We start from the raw sequence: 26,594 nt of genomic DNA on the forward strand, positions 1-26,594 counted from the left end.
CTTTCCCTTTCAAACCCTTCAACCATTTCTGAAAGGAAAAGAAGAAGAAAAAGAGGGGTTACCCTTATAACAATCCTTCAACCTTGTCTTTTATAGTTTTCAACATTTTTTGGTTGTATTGAAAGTTTCTTATTTAGAAATGACATTCGAAAGAAACTCTCCGGCGGTGAGGTACGTGACGCCGCCACCGTCGTCGTGGAAGTCGAGACCTTTGCGTTCTCCCACTATGCCTTTTTCAGAGAGAAAGAAATCACCAGCATCTGTGCATAAAGATGATCTTTTTCATGTAATTCATAAGGTTCCTGCAGGGGATTCTCCTTATGTAAAAGCCAAACAGGTTCAGGTAAATTAATATACTTTTTTTTATTCCCTTCACTTTCTATTTTTGATGTTCTTGGCTGTGTTCCTTGAATTCTTGGTCTTGGTTTTTTCTTTTGAGGGAAAGAAAGTTATTATTTTTCTTTGTAATTTTTTTTTCTTTCTTTGTTGGATTTTTTTGTTATGAGTTTGATGGACTTGGAGGGGTAGGAATTTGAAGAATTGAATTCATGGGATGGTCAGAGAAGGAGAAACTTGAATTCTCAGTTTTGAAGTGATTTTTATGAGTTTATTTTCTTTCATAGTTTTTGTGTGTGCAATGTTTGTGAATGTGAATCTTAAAGTTGGTTGAAATTTGAAATATGAAATTGTTATAGTCCCTTTGTAGTTGTATAAGTGGTGTTTTTTTTTTAATCACTTTTGTTTTCTTTGAAATATGAAATTGTTAGTCTTTTGTAGTTGGACTTGGAATGTGTGATTAATTTGTAGATAATTAATAGTATGGTATAAAAAAGGAGAACTTGAATTGCTGAATTTTGAAGTGATTTATTTTTATGAGTTTATTTTCTTTCTTGGTTTTTAGTTTAATGATTGTGAATCTATCTGAATTCTTTAATTACACAGTTGGTGGATAAAGATCCAGGTAGAGCAATTTCCCTTTTCTGGGCTGCAATTAATGCCGGGGATCGCGTCGAGAGTGCCTTGAAAGACATGGCCTTAGTTATGAAGCAATTGAACCGGTCTGACGAGGCAATCGAAGCTATCAAGTCTTTCCGCCATCTCTGCCCTTCTGATTCTCAGGAATCTCTTGACAACATCTTGGTTGAACTTTATAAGGTAATAAGGATTCTCTTGTTTGTTTTTTGCTTTTTCTAGCCATTGAGTTAGTTAATTTTCTGTACATGCATTTGAATGATGTGGCTGCGTTCTTATTGTCTAAGGTGATCAAAATTAACATGTTTTGCACGAATCTTAGCTGTTTGTTATTTGCTTAGTCTTGGAATAGACTCTATTAGTGATTGTTTTAGTGACCAAAATAGACTTACTGGTGGAAATTTGTAGGATCAAGACCTCCACTTCTTAGTCCAATTGTTTTAGCTGTATCATTGTGTGTGTGTTTGGTTTCACGGTAGGGAGAGCCAATAGTGATTCCAAATACATAAAATTGATTTTGACATGTTTAAGTAATGTTGATTAGAACTGATTTCTCCACTAGAATTGATTTTGACTTAAGTTAGAATTTGTAGTTTTTGACTTCAAAGGTGATTTTTACACTCAAATCTTTACATGAATGTATCCAACCATAGACAGTACATTGAACCCAATTTTAACTAAAATGTATTTTACAAAATCAATTCATTTAAAATCAGTTTTTATCACCACAGAACCAAACACACAATAAGTAGGATGAGTTTGGAAAACTTTTGGCAAATAGCTAGACCAGTATGTTAGATTAGTTTCTTATTCATATATTGTTATGATGTTTGTAACTCTCAGTTTTGTATTGGAGGACTTTCGCTAACAAAAATCTTTAGTATTGTTGATTGCTGAAGACTTTTAGAACCATCTGTTTAACAGTTTATATAAATTGTTACAGAGGTCAGGAAGGGTTGATGAAGAGATTGACATGCTCCATCACAAGTTGAAGCAAATTGAAGATGGTATGACTTTTGTTGGAAGGACAACAAAACAAGCAAGATCTCAAGGGAAGAAGATTCAAATAACTGCTGAACAAGAAATATCAAGGTATATATACATTTTCGTCTATGTTTTTATTTGTCATTATTTATAGGCCTTGTTTTGACAATTCAACATCTCAATATCTAGGATATTGGGGAACTTGGCTTGGGCTTATTTGCAAAAAGGTGATTATAAAGTTGCTGAAGAACATTATAGGTGAGCTTTTTTATTTTTCAAAATGTATTTCTGATTTTTGTTTTTCTTTTATTATTTAAAGGGAAAAGTAATAAATAATTCCTTATTGTTTTTTTTTCCTACAGAAAAGCACTGTCCTTTGAGGTTGACAGGAACAAGCAATGCAATTTGGCAATATGTTTGATGCAGATGAACAAGATTACAGAAGCAAGATTTCTACTTCAGGCAGTAACCACGGCGACAAAAAACAGAAAGATGGACGATTCTTTCGTCAAATCTTACGAACGCGCTACACAAATGCTGCAAGAGATGGAGTCAACAACATCATCAGTAGATTCACTTAAAGAGAAAGGCGATAAATTTAAGGAAACTCAGAGATTTTCATCAGGGAAGAGCATGTCACAGTACTCGACACCAAATTCGGAGAACTTGAATGGAAAGAACTCTGATACGGTTAAAAGTAGGACAGAGAATTGGTCTTTGACATCTGATGCGGACGAATCTCGTCATTCTCATGCGAGGAGGAGATTGTATGAATCTCCTGATCCTTCAAAGGTTCCTTTCGCAAAACCGAAAAGACCTTCATGGGGCTTCAACAATGGATATCAAAGGGAATCATGGAGAGATAACAACAATTCAGATCCTATACATTCATTTGGAAGTTCTCCTAATGAGATAATTAAACCAAACTCAACACAGAATGATTTTCTTCCAAATGTCAATTCAACGTGGAGGACAACAAGGACAGTAGAAGACACTGCAATAGTAAAATATGGACCTACAATAAAAGTAAACCAAGGGGATAAAACAATAGTATTCGGTTCTGGTTCGATAATACACACTTCAAATACAGAAGCAGCTATGAAATTCACAAACAATGATAACAAATCTGCTACAAATTTGCATGACATGGTTGTGAATGGAGCTAATGAATTTGCAGCTTCTGTTAACACAGACCAAAATCAAGGTATGAAATCTCTACATCAGATACTTATATTCGTTTCCGATTTTTCAGAGGTAACTTGTTGAACAATCTTCATGAATTTTCCTCAGGAAACGAAAAACCAATCCAGAAGAAGAGTTGGGCTGACATGGTAGAAGAAGAACAAACTGATGAATATGAATTCTTCAATTTTGATGGTCTGAATCACGGTGCTCATGTATTTGGCGATGAAAACTCAAACTCAAACATAGTCTATCAACCTCCTCTTTGGTCACATAGCCACCAAACTGAAGGTTTGAACCAAAAGCTTGAATTATTGAACTTGAGAGATGGATATAATGCATCTGTGAATCCAACGGTAAGGCGTTCTTTGTTTAATGATTCGGAATTGACGAAGGAAAGGGATTCATTCTTTGGAGAGGAGAAGTTAACAAGGAGAACCAGGCTGCAAGTTTTTCAGGATATTACTCCCTCATGATGATGAACTTTGCCTAAGATTTATTTGTATGTGGCTACAAAAAGAGCCTAAAACAAGAAATATAGTTAGTTATACAATACAGGTTTATACTATATAGGAAAAAAAGGAGAAAAATGTAAACTAATAGTTAGTTATTAGTATGAATAATAATTGTTAGGATTGTTATTTTTTTGATTTTTTTTTGTTAGTCCTATGACTTATAAATAGGACTAACTTTTTCACAGGGAGATTATTTTGTGAGTTTTTAACTAGAGAATGCTCTAGTCTAGTGTAGGGGAGAATAGTTCCTATGTATATCTTTTCCCTTTTAATCAATAAAATTCACGAGCGAATAATCCCGTTTCCCTAATTCTTTTCATAGTAGTCATTTTTTTTCTTTCTAACTTTTTGAAAAGACCTTTCAGAAAAGTGGGGCGGAAAGAAACTTTTACCCACCTATTTGTTAAAGTGACATTTCACATTAAGTTAATATTGAAAAAATATTTAATACTTCATTACATCACCTTATTTAGTATATAATATTTATATAATATAGTAGTATATTTCAACAAAAATTATATGATATATTTTATTAAGAGTTCAATGAGTATGTACTAGTACTTACTAACATGATAACAAAGTTTTACATTACCTATACATCAAGTCAAATCTCACAGTAATACCACGTCGTTATATTAATTCTTAAAATGTTCCTATAAAAAAGCTACATGTTGTTATGTAATAAAATACATATAATTCTTTTTCCGTTTAAATCATAATTTGTTAAATGTAAAAATGTGTACATTCTATAGTCTAATATTAGTTTAGCCTTTTTTTTTTTTAAACAGATAAAATTAATATTTCAGAAAAAAACTATTTAATTAAAAAAAATTTAGCTATAGGTCACATAACATGTCTTTAGGTTTATCATATTTAAATAAATATAAATAATATTTTTTTACTACTCTAATTATTATATTAAAATTTAATATTTTTGTTAGATGTTCAACTTTTAGTAATTTTACACATTAATCTTTTTTAATTTTTGACATATTTAAATGTATTATTATAAAATACTATTGAAGTATAATATGTATAAAATCATATTCTTTAAAATGTCATGTTAAATATCAAAATATAATTTCATTTCATTTAAATATTAACTCATCAATATATTTAAAATATTTTTAATTACTTACTTATTCAAAAATATTAAAATGAAATGAGTTTTGGAAATAGACTAATATGTCATAACACACGGATATCAAAGCTAGACTCAAATATAAAAGATAAACCTACTACAATCAAATTTAAATTTTAAATTTTTTGACAAGTCAAACTCAGATCTTGCAAAGTTTAGCTCGGCCCAATAAGTCAAAATTTAGAATCACTTTTGTTTCCCACAAAAGTGAAATTAAATACACAACTAAGTTATCTTACATCTACTTTGTCTTAAAAAAAAGTTATATATGTATTGAGTAAAAAAACATAATCACACAATAAATTATCTCATCTATGAATTTGAATCTCATAACTTATATTACATATTCACTAATAGGGTGTTTGGTTTCACGTTTCTATCAACTTTTCATCTATTCCATACCTAGCGTAAAATAATCGTGAATATCAAAAGTTGTAAATCGAAAAGTTTAACTAATAAACATTATCATTTTATTTTCTAATTTTTTTATGGAAGACACAATAAATTAACTTTAAATGATCTTTGACATTAATTTAAATTGAATAATCAAAATAAATAATTAAGTCATACAATCATCTTAAAGAATTCGATTAGACATAATGAATTAATTCTATATGATCACAAAATCAAATGCATAGTATAATATTTAGAAGCATTTTATATAAAAAAAAGTTGATTCGAACTTGGATATATAACCCTAATATTAGAATTAACCCTAATATCCACCTAATATTCGATTACATAGATATAGTGTCTATGAGTAACCTTGATCAGAATCGAAGTGAGAAACGTAATGTGGGGCAGATAATAATAAGATGATTAGTTAATTTATAATTACCTCCACAATTAAAAAAAAAAAATAGAGACAGAGACATTAAGGGCAAAATAGTAATGAAGTTGTAAAAAGGTGAATAGTGGTGAAGAAGTGAAGAACCGCAGAGAGAAAGAGAGAGAAGAGAGAAGAGAGAGGGAGGATGAATTCTGCACTTACTGTTAACCGCTGCTTCATTCATCCAACCCACAAACCCTTCTCTCTTACAATCACTTCCCGCACACTCACACGCACTCGCTGCTCCATCATCACCAATAACAACACCATGAAAACCTATCACTTATCTAACCTCACTCAAACCCAACTTCTCTCCCTCAAAACTCGCCCTCGAATCGATTTCTCTTCCATTTTCACCGTTGTAAGTTTTCTCTCCACCTTTTTTTTTATTCTCTCCCAAATGGGTCTCCTTTTCCACTCTCAAAATCATTTCTTTTCAGGTCAACCCCATTGTTGATGATGTTCATAATAGAGGAGATTCTGCTGTTATAGAGTTAAATCATTCCTCCTCACTCTCTTTTTATTTACTTTTTTTTTTTATTTCTCTTATTATCTTTTATTTGCCCTTTTTTTAAATTTCAAAGTTTGTGTTTTTTTAGATATACTTCAAAGTTTGATAAAGTTGAATTGAATAAGATTGTTGAAGTTGTCTCTGAGCTGCCAGACCCTGTGGTATATTTTTTGTTCCTAATTGTTCAAGTTGTGTTTTACACTTTTTATCTATGAAGCACATATGTTAGCACGGACATGACATGTTGACCTCGATAATAATTTGAGAAAATGAAATAATTGAATGTAATCAATGTGTCATTTTTGTGTCGGTGGACACGCCTTTGATCAAATTCAGAAGTGTCAGTGCTTCAATGATTTTTTGTATATATTTTAGTGAGCGGATGATAATGCCGTGGCTGCTACCATATTCTTGTTTTTTTTGGCCTTTTGCAGCTTGATCCAACTATTAAGGAAGCTTTTGATGTCGCCTACAGCAATATTTATGCATTTCATGCTGCTCAGAAGTCACCTGAGAAAAGTGTTGAGAATATGAAAGTATGTTAATGCTGATTCTTGTTTTTTAGGATGGGGTTGGATTGACAAATTTGGGGATTAATGGTTTAAGACTGAATTGAGAATTAATGGAAGTATACTGTTATGCATTATTAAGTAAAAATTTGAAATATTTAGTGGCTAGATATATCATTCTATATTGCTATTGCATTGGATGTGTGTTGTGATATGCTTTTGTGAATCTACATGTCGAGAAGTAGTGGGTGATTGATTGTATGGATACAAATTGATTTTAATTGAATGAATTTTGTAAAATTGATTTTAGTTAAAAATGAGTTTGAGGTAAAATGATTTATGTTTGGATACATTCATGTGAAAGTGAGTTGAACAATAAATTTAAGTGTAAAAATCATGTTTGGAGGCAAAAACTACAAATCCTAGCTTCAAGTTAGAATCAATTTTAGTGGAAACATCAATTCTAATTGAGAATTCCCCAGACATACCAAAATCAATTTTATGTCTTCAGAATAACTTTTGACTCTCCCAAAAGTGAATCCAAACATGCACTTAGTTTCTTGCATCATTGTCTAGGAATAACTATTAAATAATACTAGAAAGATCAAATCAGTAGGTTATCTTGTCAAGTTGTGATCATATGCTTCCTTGTCTTTGATTAGTTTCTGTATTTTGAATTCTCATTTTTTTTTATGTATTTTTTGTCAATAATTTCTTGTCATTTCATTACCATGCCTCCATGCTTGTTCATTCTTGGTTCTTAGTGTGCCCCCCAATTAATTTTTGTTTATGTGAGTCTTAAGTTTTCCAAAAATTCAGGGAGTCCAATGCAAGAGAGTTGCAAGAAGTATTAATTCCGTGGGTCTTTATGTTCCAGGGGGAACTGCTGTATTGCCTTCAACGGCTTTGATGCTTTCAGTTGTAAGTTGAATGGATATTTCATTAGCTCTTTTGTTGTTTAATGTTCTATAATTTTCTGTTTCCAGATTTAGCTGAATGCTAATTGTTTACTATGCCAGCCTGCACAAATTGCAGGATGTAAAACTATTGTTCTTGCAAACCCTCCTACTCGGGACGGCACAACATGCAAGGTACTTGTCTATATATTGTATATTATAATTATGATGTAATGTTTTTTTCTTCTGAGTCTGACTAATTTTTTTCTGCAGGAAGTATTGTATTGTGCGAAGAAGGCTGGGGTTACTCACATTCTCAAAGCTGGAGGAGCACAGGTTTGATGCATGACAATATATTATTACCCGTATCTGGTTTTGTGATGTGAATATATTATCCTTTTAGTTAGATTAATTTTTATATATCTGTATCAATTCATTATTAATTGAACAATAATCAATATGACATTTTTTCTCAATTATAGGCCATATCTGCTATGGCTTGGGGAACAGAAACTTGTCCTAAGGTTTGGCTTCTGTTTAACTCATCTTTCTTGTTGGCATCTCTATTAGTAGTTATTGTATTCAATTTTATATCTTCCTTATGATATTTTGATGGAGTTGCAAATTCATGATTATAATAGTGAGATTCATCCCGTGATATGTACTCGGTACTCAAACTTCTCACCTCCTATTGATAAGTTAAATGTCTTGATGTGTTCTTAGTTTATAGTTAATGGTAACATAAATCTCACTGCCTAATGAATACATGGTAACTAAGATGTTGTGTTGTGTCGTGAAAAAAAAAGTTTTGTAATCCGTGTCTCAGTGCCCATGCCGTGTCTGAAGCAGTGTTGTCGATGGCGGATGACGGTCCATGGCGGAGAGGCCAAAATTTGCTAAATTTGGCCGCCATAGCCGCCATCACGTGAAAAATGACCATGGCGGCTTGTTGAAATCCCGCTACCGCTTTCCGCCATAGTGCCACCATGGCCGTCATATGATAACACTGAATTCTGATGTCTATGTCTGGTATCCGTCTCATGTCTTTGTCGGAGTCCGCACTTCTTAGGCTAATTCTAATCCTAAATATTAGGATTTGATTCTTTAATTATAACAGTATTCATAATTCATATATTTTTCTATCATTTCTAATTGTGAATTTGTGGGCAACTTTTGCAGGTTGAGAAGATTTTTGGCCCTGGAAATCAATACGTTACAGCTGCAAAAATGATACTTCAAGTGTGTTTATATTTGAATCTCTTGATTTGTATCCACATCCACTATCGCATTTCATAATTTGAAACTAAAAACTTCTTTCTCTTTTTCTTGTCTTTTTCAAAATCTTTTGCAGAATAGTGAAGCTATGGTTTCAATTGACATGCCAGCTGGTCCATCTGAAGTTTTAGTCATTGCAGACAAACATGCAATTCCGTCTCACGTAGCTGCTGATTTGCTTTCACAGGTTTAATGAGTTTTAAATCCTCCTATTTCATTTACAAACATATTCATTCACTAATTCATTTAGAAACTTCACTTGTATTCTAGTGTAACTTATACATTATTCTAAAAACTTCTTTATCCATTTTCTACATTATTATTCCATAGGATCCATAATTTTTCTCACAGGCGCATCCGCATCATAAGAATTAATTGAAGATTAATCATTAATATCTAGAAAGATACCAAATCTATAAACCAAGGAGATGTTTTACAGAAGCACTTCATTTGTATGTTTGAAATCTGATTAAGCTTAGCGTTCTATTCGTCAATTTTGGATGCACAAATAAACAAGAGACCACTTACTTGACTCATTAACTTTCTGGCTTCCTTGTATATTTGTTAATATCTTCAAAACTATTTTACAATTTCAGGCCGAGCATGGCCCTGATAGTCAGGTTGTTCTTGTGATTGCTGGAGATGGTGTGGATCTGAATGCAATTCAAGAGGAACTCAGCAAGCAGTGCCAGAGTCTTCCAAGAGGCGAATTTGCCTCGAAAGCATTAAGCCACAGTTTTATTGTGTATGCACGTGATATGCTTGAGGTCAGTCCTTTTACATTGATGCAACATTGATGTGAAATTATTTGTTGATATGTCAGAATTCTTTAATATCTTTTGAGGAGTTTAAAATTATCTCTGTATTTTTGTGTTTGTTTTTAATCAATTAAACAGTTTACATTTAAGTACTACGCCTTTAGCTAGTTAAGTCTCAATCTGTCAACATCTATAAGTTTCAGAAGTAAAGGTTACTTTTTTATCTTCCAGGCTATCAGTTTCTCGAACTTGTATGCACCCGAACATTTAATTATCAACGTAAAAGAAGCAGAGAAGTGGGAGAGTTTTATTGAGAATGCAGGTAATAATAGTATATGGATTTTTCTTTTGTTGGTTCCTTTATCTGTGTCAGCATTCTGCAATCTCACAGAGCATCCGAATCTGAATATGCGTCCTTGATTCAATCGCCTCTGCAGGTTCTGTGTTTTTAGGGCCGTGGACACCCGAGAGTGTCGGTGATTATGCAAGTGGAACAAACCATGTCCTTCCTACCTATGGATATGCAAGAATGTATAGTGGTGTGTCATTGGACTCTTTCCTCAAGTACATAACTGTGCAGTCTCTCACAGAGGAAGGTCTAAGAAAACTTGGACCATATGTTGAAACCATGGCTGAAGTTGAAGGACTTGAAGCACACAAGAGAGCAGTTACCTTAAGACTTCAGGACATAGAAGCCAGACAGGTTTCAAGATGATTCAGCAAATCCTTTGTTCTCTTTATCTCTTACAAACTGTATTAGCTTTAAATTTATGCCAATTTTAGACCTATTTTCTTGATGATATTACCTATATGGTTAGATTTATGTAGCATTATTAGCTAAACATTTGTCATGCTACATCTTTGTATCAATAATAATTAATAGTAATGTGGTCGGTCCATTGTGGTCTTACCCGACTCGAGAGATTAGTCTATGTAGTTGCGTACAGAAGATACTCGGTTTAATAGTAATGTTTGATTGGTCACTCGTTGGCTGTTATACAATTTGTCATTTCTTCAATCAAGAGACATTTGAAATTCACTCACATTAAGGCTAGTTTATTTTGCAATTGTACAAATACTAGTATTTAGAACATGCATGCACATAAGTGTTTGTAAGTTATTTTGCATATATTCTCTATTAATTTTCTTTTCTACAACTCTTCCAAAGAACACCCTTTAACTAATATTTCTGGATCTATTTCATTCTTGAGAATGTACAAATACATATTTTTCCACTAACAATGTCAATTGGATTGACTAGTTATGAATTTTACGAAAATTAGTATGAATGCAAAACAAAAATTGCTTGAAATTGATATATGGTGATACATTGAGAGTTCTAGTCTCAATATAAGTGTGTTAAGGGTTCTATTATGATGTATTATGAGCGCTGAACTTTTAGTTTATTGTTATTTACCGATTGTTATGGAGTTTCAACTTCTAAAATGATTTTGTTGTTCTTTCTTCAAGCTTCGGTTGTCTTTAACCAATAAAAAATTATTAACAAAATTAAAATCATAAATTTAAAAATAGAAAATCAAAATTGCAAATAAGTCTACTGAAAATTAAATTTAAGACTATTTCTTTAACCGTTAAAAAAATTAATATATCTTAATTTATAAAAATGAATACTGTATATCACTTGCCGTGTCGTGCTAGACTCTAGAATGCTAGTTGGCATTATTCAAATCACTCTTGTCTTTATTAAAAAAAAAAAATTATCTACTAGTTGATTTCAAGAGCATCTTTCACTAACCTGGCCCCCCCTATGATTGTGGTTTCCATCATGGAAAAGTAGAACCATAGCTCACCATTTTGGAAAACTTTCTTATGTCAATGTAATTTTGCTGGAGTATTCTTTAATAAATGCCACTTGGAAGTTGAGGTGAATGGAAAATGGGACCTATCAAGTTATGTTAAAAAAGACTCAATACATGACTTGCTCACATCAAGAATGTGTTCAAATCAATCTTAATTTCTTCGAACCTTGCCTTTGAATTTAAATTCCCTGCATCCACTGCACACATTCACACACATGTATGTATATATATGATGATCAGGTGCAACACTAAGGAAAAGAGAAGAATTGGATAATCAATCATATATTCTTTATTCCTTCCACTCCATGGCAAGTAATAATGAACAACATGGACAACAGAGAAATGTGTTCAAAGCAGGTTGTGGTTTGCTGACGTGCTTTTCTGCCACTGCCAGAAAAGAACAGCAACAAATGACACATGATCATGTCGACAACAACACGGAGGAGATCATAAGAAGAAGAAGCAGGGCGGCTGTCGATGAAAAGCCTCTATGCAAAATTGCAGATGCATTTAAAGAGCTTGCAAATGTTGTCATCTCTGAGAATGTAATCGAGGTTGCTGCTTTTTCCCGCGCATGTTCTTTTGTAGCTCCCCTTTTTGGTAGTGTTGGCTTTCACTTTCAGTTCATAGAGATGGATTACGTCACCAAGGTAAGGTACCAAGAAACTAGTTATCACTGATAACAATCTATATGTGATCTTGTTTCTTGATACACACTTATGAAGCATTAATAGAGATGAAGATGCTGAACACTAACACAAATAATAATTTAATACAATGGAAGTGATTAAATATAACACATATGCCGATGCCATAGGGCAGTCAACGAGATCCACAATTAGATCAAGACCATACTTGGATTATATGTGAGGGGAGGATGCTTAAGTTAGAGTATATGAATAAATATTTTAAAATCAATCATGCCTCTTCACCAAACCTTAACTTCTTAGAATAGTTCGTATTTTTAATTTGATTATTATGTTGTGATTTTGATGGTAATAACAGGTTAATGACATAGCAGAGGCATCAAAGTCTTTCAAGACATTACAATCTATGGTTGATCAAGATGTACAAACTAATTCTGTGAGAAATCAAGGGAGCCATTCCAGAAATCTTTTGAAAATAAAACGTGGACTTGACTTTCTCAAGGTGCTCTTTGAACAAGTTCTACTCACAGAGTATGTACCTATTCATTGATTGATTACTTAACCATTTGATGTGTTTTAGTGTTTGATTTGATTTATGCTTTTCATATTTGGTAGAAGATATCCAAAGCATGTTAATCTATATTGACAAATATATTTTTTTCCTAGATTAAGCAAATGATTTAAATTTTTTTAGATCAGAGTTTTGGTACTTGACAGTGATGGTAAACTAAGTTTCTATGTATTTTGGCAGGGGAAATTCTATAAGGGAAGCAATTTCGAAGGCTTACACACAAATATTTAATTCATATCATGGTTGGGCTCTCAGAAAGGCCGTTTCTGTAAGGTTACATTACATCCCTACAAAGCAGCAGCTATATAGAAATCTCAGGACAGATGGTAAGTTTAGTATCGCATTTGTTACCATCTGTTTAAACATGTTTAGGGCATGTTAAGTTCTTCATTATCTTTTCATATTAAAAAATAAAAATTACTATGTACTTGTGATGTTTACTTCTTTTTTTCCTTAAATGTATTATGCTCCAGAATCTGAAGCAAGGGTCCTAATGCAAACTTATATATCGGCATCCCTGCATCTACTCCAATACATTGAAAAGATTTTTCTTGAAAGAGAATTGGGTATAGATTGGTGAACCTTCTGAATGGTTGTGTTTTGAATTTTGATTGAGTTAAATATGTATTAAAGAACTGTCATTGTTTGGAATCTTTTCCACAGAATAATTTCTTTGGCTCGTAACAAAATCATTTTTGCTGTAATTGAAAAAGCATCATATTTTTGTGCAAAGGGTAAATAAATCTGCTAAATACAATGAGGGAGAAAGAAGAAAATGTGAATTTTAGGTTTGGCCTAAATAAGCACCTAGTATGCATAAATAATTAGAAAGAAAAAAAGTATTACAGGACAAAACTCATCAAATTTGACATTCAATACTCAATGCTGATTGAGGAACCAATATAGGTACAAGCTTGGAAATCTCAAATATCAAACCAAGAAAAATAGTTCTCTCCTTTCCTCCAAAAACAAAACTAGATTTTCCCTGTTGCTATTCATGTAAGAATGAAAAATCCTATATACAAATTTTACTGTGATAACTCATCTAGTATGAGCTTGCTCTAGACCCTATTATGAATTAAATTATCAGAATCTATATGAGATTCAGAAGAGAAAGAAACCAAACTCTTTTCATTGAACTCCCATGTTTGAAGTCACAAATCCCATTGCAGAAAAACTTGATTATGTTGCCCAACCAACATGAGTATCAACTTATCATCACATGGACATAATCATATATGTTCTTCACCTTGGCCACACAGCTATAATAGCTTACAAAGAACCTTGAGAAGGCCTAATTACAAAGAATTTCTGTGTAATGAATTTATAAAAATTATTTAGTTTACTATATCATCATAAAGGGCTAACAACCCATCCTGTAATAGGGTTCTGCCTACGAATCCTCAACTTCCCGTGTCTACCACTTTGCAATCGCTCAAGCACTGCATATGTTATTGAATCCGGTGTCAGTCCTTGTTGTTTAAGTTTTGCATAAAGGTCCACTGCCTCGGCAGTTCTTCCAGACCTTTCCAGACAATCGAGTAAAATATTATACGTTACTAAGTTTGGAGAGCATCCTTCCGCAATCATTTCATCAAACAAGCTACCCGCCATCTCAACTTTATCTGTCTTGCCAAAGCATTCAATAAGTGTACTATAAGTTACAACATCCGGATTTAATCCTTTCTCCTGCATCTCTTTAAATCTCATGTGAGCTTCATCAACATCCCCATTCTTTCCAAGACAGTTGATCAAACAGTTATACGAAATAACATCAGGCGTACAATTACTATTCTCAAGCTCTTCAAAAATTTTAACAGCACTGTCGACTCTTCCAGCCCTTCCATAGCTGGAGATCAGAATATTGTATGTGAATATGTCTGGTGGAGGGCCGTCTCGTTTCATCTTTTCATAAAGATCGTCAATATGTGATATTTGTTTCAACCTGCCAAGAGCTGTGAATACTGTATTATACATGATAGTATCAGTGGTTATACACTTTTCATGAAATCTATTCAGAAGATCTATAGCTTCTGTCACTTTACCACTACCGCATAAACTCTCTAACATGGACATGTAAGCATCTTTATCACCTTTGTCATGAAAGTTCCACATGTTGCAAAATAGCCTATGTGCTTCAGAGGAATGACCCAATTTGCTTAAAGTCCTTACAAAATAAGCATATATCTGCTTACTCATATATTTCTTTGATCTCTCCACAATATTGTCAAGCTTACTAAGCTGTCCTTCAGCAACCAGAACATTCAAAAGCACACTGTACGTAAATTGATTAGGCTGACAATCATTCTCCACCATTTTTGTGAAAAGCAGGACAGCCTTGTCCACCATCCGCCCCTTGGCAAGTGCCTCAATCATAGTATTATAAGCAATCAAATTTGGAGTGAAGCCCTTTTCTAACATCACCTGAAAGAGTGCTAGCGACTCATCAGTTTTGCCAGATTTCCCAGTCATTCTGATCATAATGGTGTATGTGAACATATCTGGCTCACAATGCCTCCGCTTCATGTCCTCAAAAACTTTATACGCTTTATCCTCCTACCAAAATATTGAAACACACTAAAACTGGTAAACAGGATCAACAGAAGTAACATGTACTCAAAAACAATAACACCAGTACCCAATTGACACTAAGGAAATGCTTGAGAAAATACAAAAAAATAAATTCCACATAAGTTGTTTCTATAAGCTATTTTGAGAACTTATAAAAATAAGCAATAAACAGCTCATATGCATATCATATAAACAATTTTCGTAAGTTCTTACAACGACTTTATGGAGCATTTGGATAAAATCTCAGTCAATCACCAATTTAAAAAATCAATTATTGTATAAGTGCCTATATTATTAGATACTCTTCACAATCAAAGATGAATTAAGAGGAAACATCACCTAAGCACACAGTATAAATTATTTAACCAAGCTATCATTTCGAGCTTATAAAAACAAACTTAAAACAACATCATAAGCTATTTCTCATTAACTTTTCCAAACATTTCACAAGTGCCTATATCATACAATAAGTTCAATTAAGCTTTTCAAAACACCCCTTCACACAAATGCTTATGTCAAGATAAGTCCAAGCCAACACAACTTTTCTAAATGCGCCTCTAAATAATCGAACTTTATCCAAATTCCAAAAGGGTGTAAGAATCTGTGTTTGTCTCTTGAAAACATGCATTGTAATCCTTTTTTTTTCCTTCTTAAACCCTTGTTGTTCAGGGGAAAAAGACCACAGTAATCGGAAGTTCGGCCAAGGGGTAAATAAAGTCTAGTCAGCTATGGTCATTCACTGAAGTTCATTAACCGTTGAGTCAAACTCCAACCACTTGATTATGCATTTGAATCTAACCTATTGAAAATTAAACAAAAAGGGCATCAAAGCAATTAAAAAAACAAACCTTTTGGTCCTTAGCCAAAGCATCCAAAAGCATGTTATAACCAAAAATATCCAAATGATAACCACGTCTCAACATATCCAAATAAACATCAAAAGCCTTAGAAGAATCATGAGACCTCAAATAAGCTTGAAGCAAGCACTTATAAGTATAAGCATTAAGTGTAAGGTCCCATTTCTTAACCAAGCCAATGCAGCGATCCAAATCACGAAAGAATCCAATAAGAATATTAACGGTAGAGATGGAGCCGCGCACGCCGCGCCGCTCCATGTCATCGATTAGGGAGGAAGCTTGTTCGAATCGAAGAGGGGAAGATGAGAGGGAGAGAGTAAGGAAAAGACGGTTATAGGTGAAGGAGTCATGACGGAAATTGGGGGAAAGGGAGGGGCAAAAATGGAAGAATTTAAAAGCGAGGGAAGGGTTTTTGAGGGATTTGAGAATTTCGGAAGCTTCGAGAGGGGTTAGGGAGATGGAGAGGGATTGGAGATATTCGGAGAGGTCGGAGAATGGGTCGCGAAGAGTGGTTTGTTTGGTGGGATGGGGGTTTGTGGAGAGGAGGATTTGGGTGGCTTTACATATGAGGTCACGGCGGGGGAGGGAGTAACCACGAACGTCGGAGGGGAGGGGAGTTGGGGGGGTTACTTCTGCTGCTAGGGAACGGCCGGTGGGGGAAGTGGAGGTGATTTTGGCTGTGTATTTTGTGGCCAAGTGGCGACGAAATTGGTAGTTAATTGGTTTCATAGCTTTCGTTTTGGTTCTACTTGTCCATGAGAACACTTTCAATGCCAAATGCATATGGCTCTGCCTCTATTAACTTCTCCAAGGAGTTCCATTTTCTTAATATCTCAAATAATAAAGGTACAAAAAATAATAATAATAATAATAAAATGAAAACTTTGTTCGCCTCTGTAATTTTTAAAATATCCGAACAATACTATTTCTCTCCGCGATATTATGTTGTGGAATCAGTGGTACACGTGCTTTCGCGATTGTACTCCTAGTGCTAGCCCTTTGGTTGAACGTCGTGCATGGTGAGGCTTAGGACAGGTTTTTCACGTGTGACCTGAGGAAGTCGCAGATTTCAGGGCTTATTGGCTACAACTTGCCATGCTGGAATAGGAGGATTATACTATGTACCCCACACATAAATCTGTCATATTTCCCAAAATATATGAAAATATAATTTTATTTTTTTAATTATTTATAATAAGTTTTAAAATTGATAGTTTCAAAAGTTTTTAATTTTCGAAATAAGGATTATATTTCGAAAATTTGGAAAGTTTTAAAAGTTTTCAAATATGGAAAGTTTTGAAATTTTCTAAATATGAAAAGTTTTTAAATTTTTTTTGAAAGTTTTGAATTGTTTGAATATTTTGAAATTTTCTATTTCGCAAGTTTCGAAAATTTGAAAATTATCATTTTGAAACTTTGGAAACCTTCGAATATTTTGAAAAGAGAGGTGAAAAAATGAGAAGTTAAAAAAGTTAAAGGTTTTATAAAGTGTAAAATTATATTTTCGCGTTGATTGAGGAGATGACAGATTTAAATGTGGAGGTGCATGGTAGAATCTTCACTGTTTGGAAGCTATGGGTGTGGAATGATTGCTAGGTGTGGTGGTTTATTAAGAGGGAATAATGGGGAGTTACATATGTGATTTTTTTTCTTCAAGTTTTTGGGACATGTAGTGCTTGCATTGCCGAGTTGACGAATATCTTGAAAGGTGAAAATATGACTTGGTCGTGTGGGTTTCATGTTAATGAGCTTGTTGTTGATTCACAGGTTGTCTGGTCAAACACATGAGAGAGTCTTCTGAGGTTTGTGGTTCAGATTGGAGTTTAGTGTAGAGAATTAGACGTGAGGCTAATGCTTTTGTAAATGCATTAGTTAATACAGATTGTGAGGAAGGTTCTTTTATGGTGATTGCGAGGAAGGTGAGGAAGGTTCTTCTATGGTTAAAATGTTTCTTGTCTCACATCCAAATGTTCTCAAATACACAAAAATATACAAAATTACATCTTCATTGTAGTTTATTTTCATTTGGGCTCCAGTCCACAATTTAATAAAAAAAAAAAAAAAGAAGTTGAATCAATTGACGTAGCTTGATTACTTATGCCTTCGTATGGTTGATGAAATAAATGCTGCATGCGCAATTTAGAAATAGGAAGGCCCATGAGGAAACATTTCTGGAATTTCATTATTTTACAATACTATTGTTGAAAAATCTGTCGTTCAAGGGGTACACATTATTGGAAATGGCCAGAACAATAACAACTATCCAAGTCCTGAATAAGGGGGTACAATATCCATGCTTCAAATATTATAACCCCTTATTTCATGACCTATATCCTAACGGAACAAGTTTCCAGTACATGATATTATGAATATAATAAATTGGCTACACCGATCCATTAACAACAATAAAATAATAATGCACACAGACTAGAGGCATCTACAAAAAATACCCCCAATCAAAAGGTTCAACGGCAGCCCGATTCTCTCTGGTTTGGCAAAAAGATTTGTATCTGTATGTTTGTTTCCATGCCTAATCAAGCTTGACATTAGAATAGAGAAGCGTGTCCCTTGTGATTGGCATATACAAGAGGTAACATGTCTGTCAGAAAGAAAGAAAAATAAAGAATTAGTAAATATTATGATCATGCATCAATTCTCAACACTAACTATCACCATTGCATCCGAAATGGCGTATCCTATATGACCTATATATAACTGATATTCCCACTTCCTCATGAGTACCCTCTTTGAGGAACTTAAAAATAACAGAAAATCCTTGGAGGTAATCCTTTGATTCTTTTGGGTGGGCTTCCTATTCGCAGGCATCTTGACCGAGTAACATATTTCAACAACCCAACATATTGACCAAAACAAGGAGAAAAGGATTGTACCCAATAATCTAACCACTAATTCTGATACTATAATCCACAATCCAAACAACAAATCATCCGAATTAACATTAGAATTCCCATCCCATATAAATTTCCAAATTGTTGCTAAGAAGGGGTAATGCCCCACTCTAAACAAAGTTTGGAAGAGGGGGCACCGGGGCGGTGATGGACAGTTAAAGTGAGGAAATGAAATAGATGTAAAATCTTTTCCCAAAATTGTCTTTCAAGTTCATTTAGCTAGATTTTAGTGTCAAATATGTCTAACTACAAAGAAATCTGTTTCTTTCAAATTTTTGTTTAATATAATATTTTAATGGTATGAGTATTTCACCAAACACTTACCCCCATAAGAGTTGAAACAAGCAGAATTATTCCTGTGACCCAGGCAAGGGTTTTTCTAACCAGTGCGACTTCTGCAATAGTAGTATTCAGCGTATTTACTTCTTCCAACCATCGTGCTGTATAGTGAGGTGTAAAGAACACATCAAACTTCTTGCTCGACTCTTGAGGAGTGGCCGTATGACAATAGATAATCCCAACAATTTGACCTGCTCAGCCATTGATCATTAACAGGTTCAATAAAAGCAAATGAACTTTTTAGACCAATAACTCACATCTAAAGAACAAATAATCAGTGAGAGTTTGCTACAGTCATTTGACTAGGATTTTTATACTAAAGCAAATAACTTTCAATATTTTAATGCTCTAATTTAATTAAAACAGCAAGTAAGCCTGACAAAAATTGACCTTTGTATGTTTCTTGCAATGAACCAAATATCTTTGTCAAAGTTACAAGTAACAACTCAACTCCATGCTGAGCAATACTTTCAGCTTCATCTTGCTCTTTCAAAACCTGTATCATATTGGTTGATAGGATTAGACAACTAAAGTCCACGTATAAAACACCACTACATATTGCATGTAAACATGACCAAAATATGTATTCATCAACTACAACAAAACGTTGTTTTTAACACAGTTGATGCTTTTCTTTAGGTTGTAGTCTCTAGTATTCAATATCACTTTTATTTTCTTTAGACATTATAACAAAATAAAAACCCTTATTTGTGTAATGGTGTGTGTCCTTTATTTATTTGTTATAATTAAGTAAAGTATGAACATTATTTATAAAATATCAAAATTTAGAATCAAAATATATATGTTCATCTAAATTGAACAATTTGTTTTATTACAAAAAATTCTAAAACAAGATATGATAGTTTCTCATCTTTAGGGATGGCAAAAAAATCCGCACCCGCGGATACCCAGCCAAACCCGTTTGATTTGGGTGGGGAAAACCTGCTTTGATTGGGTGCGGGTGTGGAATTTTCCCGAAATTAAATTTCGAGTGCGGGGACGGGTGCAGAGGTGATGATATCCACCCCAAACCCGCCCCGCAAGTAATATTATAGTAATTTTTAAATTTTCTATACATATACATATTAAATATATTTAATATTTTTTTAAATATTAAAAATTATGATCTTATATCTATAGAAAATAATTTGTTATTTTATTATTATCTAATAATAATTATTTTATTATATTAATTATAATAGATATGATTTTTAAGTTTATAATTTTATATATATAAATGGGTGCGGGTGTGGGCGGGGAAACCCAAAACCCGTTGTGGACGGGGATGCATTGGTGTCTAAATTTTACACCCGCTATAAAACGGGTGCGGGTTTTCCCCGATTAGTCGGGTGCGGGGGTGGAGGAAGCAAAATTCGCCCCCGACCCTCCCTGTTGCCATGCCTACTCATCTTCATTCATCCATCTACTACCATAAGGCTAAACATAATGTAATAAAATATAATGTCTTTAACCTTCCCATTGATTATCATTATCGCTTTGTTGCATCTTTAACATTCATAGATGTGATTGAGATGTGTCTAATGCGTGTCTAAGCAAAAAAAAAAGTTTTTTTTGAGACACTTGATTGAGGTGTCGCGCAGGTGTCAATGTGTCATAAGAGTGTAGGCACTGACGCATGTCAAACACTGCGACACGCTTATTCCCAAAGGTGTTTGTGCTTCACAATTCCTTATGTCAAATAAGATATTGAAGATTTACTGTGAGGAGGAGGAGAATCTTAAGATACAACAACCAATCTTGTTAAATGAGGTTGGTTACATAAATTAACCAATTTTTCCTATTTTTGTTATTGATCTTCCTCTATCTCTAACTATTAGACTGTCCTCCGTTCAGATAGAAGTGGGAGAAGTATAAAGTCTCACAAGACAGATCAGTAATAGACATTAATTAAGAAAAATCATGCGAAATATTGTTATAACCTCCAATATCATAACAATACTGTGGATTGAAATAACTGTTTCTTTCAAATTTGCATACACATATCCACATATTGCATTCCTACATTGTACATAACTAAAACAAATCATTGATCATATGTTGAAAAAAAATGCTTTGAAAGACTTGCAATACAAAACTTCTAGGTGCAAATTTAAATTGAGAAAGAACAGAAGAAACAGAACCAACTTAGCACTTCGGATGGTCTTGCATTCAGGTCAGCATAGTTTCGCCCTCACAAAAGGAAAATTGTGTTTTTTCTTTCCATATTTATTTCTATATGGTAACCATCTTTGAGAAGTGAAGGTATTGTGCAGTCTTTCTTACTTAGTTCTCTTTTTTGTGCCCGTTCTATTTTAGTTATTTATCTTGTTCTTGAGGATACCCTGTCTTTGTCTCTGTTGCGCTTACTTTGTTTTAATAATAAATTTTTAATTGAAAAAAAAAGAATGGTTGTCAAGTTTCTCTTAAAACCACAAATAAAAACTCCTTTCAACAGATCATTTATTTGAGTAATTTTTTTGTCATATATACATACTCACAACAAGATTACAAAGACACTTGAGCTACATTTATGTCAAATAATAAAACTTGGATTCAGTAAACAAACTTTGTCTAGTTTTGTTTTTATTTTTTATAATTTAAAAAAAGGTAAACATGAATAAGAAAATGAGGAACGAAGAAAGCTGCACACCTTAATGCCATTGAAGGATCCTGTTAACAACTCAGCTGGACTTGGTGTGCTCTGTGATAAATCATGATGTAGTTGAATTGCCTTTCTGACATTTTGAGTGAGAGACAAAAGACCTATCACAAACTTTCTTTCTGCTTTCTGCAATCACAGGCACATAAACCTCCCAATCAGTCCTACCAAATACACATATAAGTACAAAAATATACCTTAAAAAAATCCTCATCAAACCTTTGACATGTGGAGATTCACTAAGGCACCATTTGCCAAAGGAATGGTAAGCACTCCATTTAATGGCTCAAGGGAATCTGGGGCATATGATCCACCTATCAAAGATGACTAAAAAAACCAACTGTCATTTTCACATATAACTTGATAGTCAAATATAAAGAAATAGCTCAAAAACATGTACAATATGAATCAAAACTGACAAAATCAATAATTTCTTTGTCGGTGAAGTCTTCCAATTGCTCGTCCAAAGAAAGCACAGAAACATCATTTTCATCTGCATGATTAAAAAACAAGCAAAAGTGAAGTCTTTCAAAAAAAAATTATCATAAAACCATATCAGCAGTGCCCATCACCATTTCAATGGTATTCACCTGGAAGTTGAATGTCAACTTTATCTGAACCAATAGAATTTGTATCCCACAATGATTTCCTGAACATTGCATTCTCCTGGACAATTTTTTCAAGACCTGCATTCATATTGCAAAATTATTATTTAAAGAAAGAGAACATATCATAGAAATTGATTATTATACTCAAAACGAAGGCCAGAAACCATTGATTCCATTCACTTCCAGCAAAAACACAGCACGAGGCCTGTTGAATGGATTAGGAATCAAAACCTCATTCAACTGCAGAAAGCAAAAGATTACCACCAATCAAATCTATACAACAAAAGTGTGATATAAAATAAATAATGTAGTAGAAACTGAATGTCATTAATGATTTCAAAAACCTTGGATGAGCTGGAGGCTGAAAGGGTGGAAGGAGGTGCAAAACCGAGCAAGATTGGCACAACAGCACCAACTTCCTGAAGCAAAATTGAAGGACGCTGCAAAGTGAAATGGCACCATCCAGTGAGATCTTTATTATTGATTTTAACCATGAAAACAGCGTGTAGTAACCTCATTAGCAGAAATAGAGGGAACATAGAAAGGATGAAAACGACGAGAATAGTTAACCTTCAAACCAATATACTGAAAGTTAATAGGAGGATGGGAAAATGGTTAGGAAAGTCAAAGCTGCTAGTTAGTTAGTTAGTTAGAGGGTGTTAGTTATACAAATAAATTGGGAGAGTTGTAGGGGAAGAAGGATAAATTGTTAGTTATCCATTTTCTCTGCATGTTAAACAGAACAATTATGTTATTTTGATCATTTCTAGAAATTTCCCATTTTTATTTCGGAGTTCCTAGCAGTCAATCTCTCCCAAAATGGACAAAGTAAAGTGAAAATTAAAATATTAAACTTTCAGTAATTTAAGTTAAAAAAACTGTCCTGCTCAAATATCATTAATAAAATTTAGTTATGGTTGAATATGTCGTTTTACAAATTTGTATTTTGTCTTATTATCAATCATATCAATAGAAACAAGAGAAGAATAAAACTGTGTTTTCATTCTCAAGAGTCAAGACTCATAATTTTTTACCATATAAAGGATGTCTCGTGCACCTATAAACTAACTGGTAATGTTTCCAGATTGGTTTTTCAGTCACAAACAATTTCTTCAACAGATACTTATTCAAATTCCTTATCAATTGGGACATATGAGAAAACAACCAAAGGCATCTGCAATGCCAACATAAAGAGAGATTCTGGTTATTTAAGGCAAGACAATTCTATTGCCCACTCACACTCTTCGTTCACCTCTCTGAATTTAAAAAATGAATTCAAAGAAGCTTAAAATTGCAATTTTAAAGAAATAATGTAAAAAGAAATGTGTTTTAAGGTAATAAACAATGGAAGCGGGGTGCACTTGTGGTTATTTTGTAAAAACAAGTTTTTTAGTTGCAAATAAAAATGGATAAAAGCAAAAGTAAAATGGACAAACCAAGTGAGGGGAATCCCATTTTCTGGGTAGTATAGATTTTTCATTATTCATTTGTGCACCACTAAACACCAGCGAGTTAAAAAGAATTATGATAAAAATGGAGGATTTTATACATTATGTTTTCTCCATCTCTCATTGTGCTGTCTTTCTTTCTTGCTTTCAGGATATGTATCAAAATTTCTACTCACTTTACCAAAAATGTTAGCTCAACATTTCTAACTTCTTTATTTAAATGGTTTGAAACTTGCTGATTTATTAAAGCCCACAAGAAAACCTAATATCCATATCTTGTTTTGTCAATTTCAGAGAATTACAACCTAAAGAAACAGTTCATAACCTAACTTAATACCTTTAGTACTAGCAAATCAAGATCCAATTTCTTCTGCAATTAGAAACTAACAAAGAAACTTCAAAATTCTGACTGCCCAAACCTCAGTAATTGCAAACCAAAGCATATGAAATATTGTGATTTTAGCCCAATGAAGTTCTATTGTTATTACTATTGCTAACAACAATGATTTATAGCCAATAGGTAACACACTACCACTAACAGCATAGCATTGGAACAACCAAATGAACAAACTTCCAGAGACGAAAGTGTTGCAATTCAGTCATCACATCGATTAATTTTTTTATCCATTCATCAATTGTCACTTCTCCCAACATTTCAAACACTAACAACTAGGCAAGAGGTTTGAATTGCATAATTATTCATTTATCACAAGATTTCAAAACGGACTTTGATTTCATTTTCTTAAAATCACACTTCCATATCTTGTCAGAAACAAAGAGCGTTTGATAAATGATAATTGAATAAAAGCACAGAAACTTCGAATTGGAAGATAACATAAGATGGAGCAATAAGAAAAAAGGAGAAGAAGTTAAACCTCATCGGTGGATGATCTATCACGAAGGAATTGATGAGAAGAACTATCGATGAATAAGACGGAACCAGAAGCCTCGGCCTATACAAAATCAAAGAAAGGGAAAATCGTTAGATCGAAACCGCCATGAAATGGGCAATGGATTGAAGACAGTATAGAGAGAGAGAGAGAGAGAGAGAGAGAACGAACCCTAGATTGAGAAGAGAAGAGAGAGAAGAGGAAGAGCAGGGTCGAAATGACGGAAACGGGAAACTCCATCTGAGAAAGAGATCTGGTGGTTCCACTTCAGCTACGTGCTTCGTTAATTTTCTCTGCAATTATTATCAATTTCACTCTAAACAAAGATACTCCTTCGTTTTTTTTATTTTATGGTTCTCTGGGTCCAATTCTTTTACATTCTGTTGAGGGACAGTTACTATACTACCCGCACCCCAACATTTACTACCGCACTCCAATAGATGATACCTCTTGACATTGACGAGAAGGAGGAAGTCTTGGATCGTCTACGTACATATTTAGAAAAAGATTAAATAACTTTTTTTTCCTATAAAATTAAAAAAATAATTATTTTAGTTTCCATAGAAAAAATATATATTTTAGTTTCTACAAAATTATTATGCAAATAATTTTAGTTTATCTATATTGGAGCATCAATATATGTTTTTAAATTATTTGCTTATATACATATTTATAACACTAAAAAGTTTATCTAAAAAAAATTAGTTCAAACTTTAATTTATACATCCGTATTTTAAAGGCTTTTTATCTTGAACATATAATGCTTAAAAAAAATCATATTTTATTCATAAGTTAAAAAAAAATTGTGTGGATGGACTTTTAATAATATTTTAAATATTCTTGCAAAAAACATTCAAAATTTTAAAATATAAAAAATATTTTGTTTCAGCAAGGATTCAAACAACTTGTAGAATAATTTTATTACATAAATTAAAAATGAAATTTTAAAATTTTATAGAGACTAAAAACTAGCTTTTAAATAAATTAAAAAGAAACAAATATTTATTTTTAAAATAATCAAATAATATATACTTGAGGTAAATGATTGTGACCAACTACTATTTTCCTAATCCAAGATCCTCTTGAATTAGACTATTTTAAAAATATTATTCTAAAATAAGATATAATAAAAAAATGGTTAAATAACACTCGCATTCCCTTAACTTAATTTCAGTTAACATTTTAGTTTTTTATATTTTTTTAAAATTATGAATTTGATGAAATTTGCATATATTAAAGATGATAATTAATTTTACATATTTTGTTTGAAAATTTTGATGAATTTTTATTTTTTTTAAAAAAAGATAACATTGTTGACATTTTAAAATATAAAAGATCAAATTGTCTCTTAAAAAATTATAGTAAAGGACCAAATAAAATAAAATAAAAACGTTAATTGAAATTAATTTAAGGGACCGCATATACTATTTAGCCTATAAAAATTATAACTAAAAAGTTTATATATCTATATTTTAAACTAAAATCAAATACATTTATTTTAATTTTTTTTGTTCTTATACTTTATTTCGAAGGAGGAGGTAGATGAAAGTAAAACTTTTTTCAAATGCAACATATCTAGGTATCACTATGGTCTATCACAAGTGGTTAATACATGGTGCATGATGTAGTAAATCTTATGGTATCGATTTCAAATTTTAATCATAAAAATATCAAATTCACCATGAAGAAAGATGTTTGTTGAG

At 32.8% G+C, this 26,594-nt stretch overlaps 5 protein-coding genes across 5 annotated transcripts; 3 read left to right on the forward strand and 2 right to left on the reverse strand.

Moving 5' to 3' along the window:
• The first annotated feature begins 6 nt into the window (after positions 1-6).
• On the forward strand, positions 7-3,963 carry LOC101501939 (uncharacterized). Its single transcript, XM_004486415.3, has 6 exons — positions 7-343; positions 943-1,155; positions 1,916-2,064; positions 2,146-2,214; positions 2,319-3,160; positions 3,247-3,963. Exons 1-6 carry the CDS (start codon positions 140-142, stop codon positions 3,612-3,614), a joined length of 1,845 nt encoding a protein of 614 aa, XP_004486472.1. The 5' UTR covers positions 7-139; the 3' UTR covers positions 3,615-3,963.
• Positions 3,964-5,698: 1,735 nt separating this feature from the next.
• LOC101502271 (histidinol dehydrogenase, chloroplastic) lies at positions 5,699-10,590 on the forward strand. The gene is made up of 13 exons (XM_004486416.4): positions 5,699-5,984; positions 6,064-6,116; positions 6,223-6,295; positions 6,569-6,670; positions 7,463-7,564; positions 7,663-7,734; positions 7,813-7,875; positions 8,022-8,063; positions 8,719-8,778; positions 8,891-9,001; positions 9,411-9,581; positions 9,804-9,894; positions 10,010-10,590. The coding sequence occupies exons 1-13, from the start codon at positions 5,769-5,771 to the stop codon at positions 10,285-10,287; spliced, it is 1,434 nt and encodes a 477-aa protein (XP_004486473.1). The 5' UTR covers positions 5,699-5,768; the 3' UTR covers positions 10,288-10,590.
• A 927-nt stretch (positions 10,591-11,517) lies between these two features.
• Positions 11,518-13,299, forward strand: LOC101502903 (accelerated cell death 11-like). The gene is made up of 4 exons (XM_004486418.4): positions 11,518-12,042; positions 12,398-12,570; positions 12,791-12,936; positions 13,084-13,299. Exons 1-4 carry the CDS (start codon positions 11,698-11,700, stop codon positions 13,188-13,190), a joined length of 771 nt encoding a protein of 256 aa, XP_004486475.1. The 5' UTR covers positions 11,518-11,697; the 3' UTR covers positions 13,191-13,299.
• A 422-nt stretch (positions 13,300-13,721) lies between these two features.
• Positions 13,722-16,951, reverse strand: LOC101502586 (pentatricopeptide repeat-containing protein At1g51965, mitochondrial). Its single transcript, XM_004486417.4, has 2 exons — positions 16,030-16,951; positions 13,722-15,166 (listed from the first exon to the last, which is right to left on the reverse strand). Exons 1-2 carry the CDS (start codon positions 16,819-16,821, stop codon positions 13,964-13,966), a joined length of 1,995 nt encoding a protein of 664 aa, XP_004486474.1. The 5' UTR covers positions 16,822-16,951; the 3' UTR covers positions 13,722-13,963.
• Positions 16,952-18,196: 1,245 nt separating this feature from the next.
• Positions 18,197-25,352, reverse strand: LOC101503236 (uncharacterized). Its single transcript, XM_004486419.4, has 11 exons — positions 25,063-25,352; positions 24,877-24,954; positions 22,898-22,993; positions 22,718-22,793; positions 22,536-22,631; positions 22,365-22,438; positions 22,165-22,272; positions 21,937-22,074; positions 19,677-19,782; positions 19,272-19,477; positions 18,197-18,637 (listed from the first exon to the last, which is right to left on the reverse strand). Exons 1-11 carry the CDS (start codon positions 25,129-25,131, stop codon positions 18,569-18,571), a joined length of 1,116 nt encoding a protein of 371 aa, XP_004486476.1. The 5' UTR covers positions 25,132-25,352; the 3' UTR covers positions 18,197-18,568.
• Between the last annotated feature and the right edge of the window lie 1,242 nt (positions 25,353-26,594).

The sequence above is a fragment of the Cicer arietinum genome, chromosome 1 (genome assembly GCF_000331145.2).
Source record: "Cicer arietinum cultivar CDC Frontier isolate Library 1 chromosome 1, Cicar.CDCFrontier_v2.0, whole genome shotgun sequence".
NCBI lineage: Eukaryota > Viridiplantae > Streptophyta > Magnoliopsida > Fabales > Fabaceae > Cicer > Cicer arietinum.

What these genes read in the sequence shown, in the direction of transcription:
- LOC101501939 (XM_004486415.3), top strand. Translation starts at nt 140, where the DNA reads ATGACATTCGAAAGAAACTCTCCGGCGGTGAGGTACGTGACGCCGCCA. An exon ending in TAAAAGCCAAACAGGTTCAG is followed by an intron (nt 344 to 942) that starts GTAAATTAATAT and finishes TTAATTACACAG; the next exon opens with TTGGTGGATAAAGATCCAGG. An exon ending in TCTTGGTTGAACTTTATAAG is followed by an intron (nt 1,156 to 1,915) that starts GTAATAAGGATT and finishes AAATTGTTACAG; the next exon opens with AGGTCAGGAAGGGTTGATGA.
- LOC101502586 (XM_004486417.4), bottom strand. Translation starts at nt 16,821, where the DNA reads ATGCATTTGGCATTGAAAGTGTTCTCATGGACAAGTAGAACCAAAACG. An exon ending in CTTTGGCTAAGGACCAAAAG is followed by an intron (nt 15,167 to 16,029) that starts GTTTGTTTTTTT and finishes ATATTTTGGTAG; the next exon opens with GAGGATAAAGCGTATAAAGT.
- LOC101503236 (XM_004486419.4), bottom strand. Translation starts at nt 25,131, where the DNA reads ATGGAGTTTCCCGTTTCCGTCATTTCGACCCTGCTCTTCCTCTTCTCT. An exon ending in TGAATCTCCACATGTCAAAG is followed by an intron (nt 22,075 to 22,164) that starts GTTTGATGAGGA and finishes CTGTGATTGCAG; the next exon opens with AAAGCAGAAAGAAAGTTTGT. An exon ending in ATTGCAAGAAACATACAAAG is followed by an intron (nt 19,478 to 19,676) that starts GTCAATTTTTGT and finishes ATGGCTGAGCAG; the next exon opens with GTCAAATTGTTGGGATTATC.
- LOC101502903 (XM_004486418.4), top strand. Translation starts at nt 11,698, where the DNA reads ATGGCAAGTAATAATGAACAACATGGACAACAGAGAAATGTGTTCAAA. An exon ending in AGATGGATTACGTCACCAAG is followed by an intron (nt 12,043 to 12,397) that starts GTAAGGTACCAA and finishes TGGTAATAACAG; the next exon opens with GTTAATGACATAGCAGAGGC. An exon ending in GAACAAGTTCTACTCACAGA is followed by an intron (nt 12,571 to 12,790) that starts GTATGTACCTAT and finishes GTATTTTGGCAG; the next exon opens with GGGAAATTCTATAAGGGAAG.
- LOC101502271 (XM_004486416.4), top strand. Translation starts at nt 5,769, where the DNA reads ATGAATTCTGCACTTACTGTTAACCGCTGCTTCATTCATCCAACCCAC. An exon ending in AAAGTGTTGAGAATATGAAA is followed by an intron (nt 6,671 to 7,462) that starts GTATGTTAATGC and finishes CCAAAAATTCAG; the next exon opens with GGAGTCCAATGCAAGAGAGT. An exon ending in TCAAAGCTGGAGGAGCACAG is followed by an intron (nt 7,876 to 8,021) that starts GTTTGATGCATG and finishes TCTCAATTATAG; the next exon opens with GCCATATCTGCTATGGCTTG.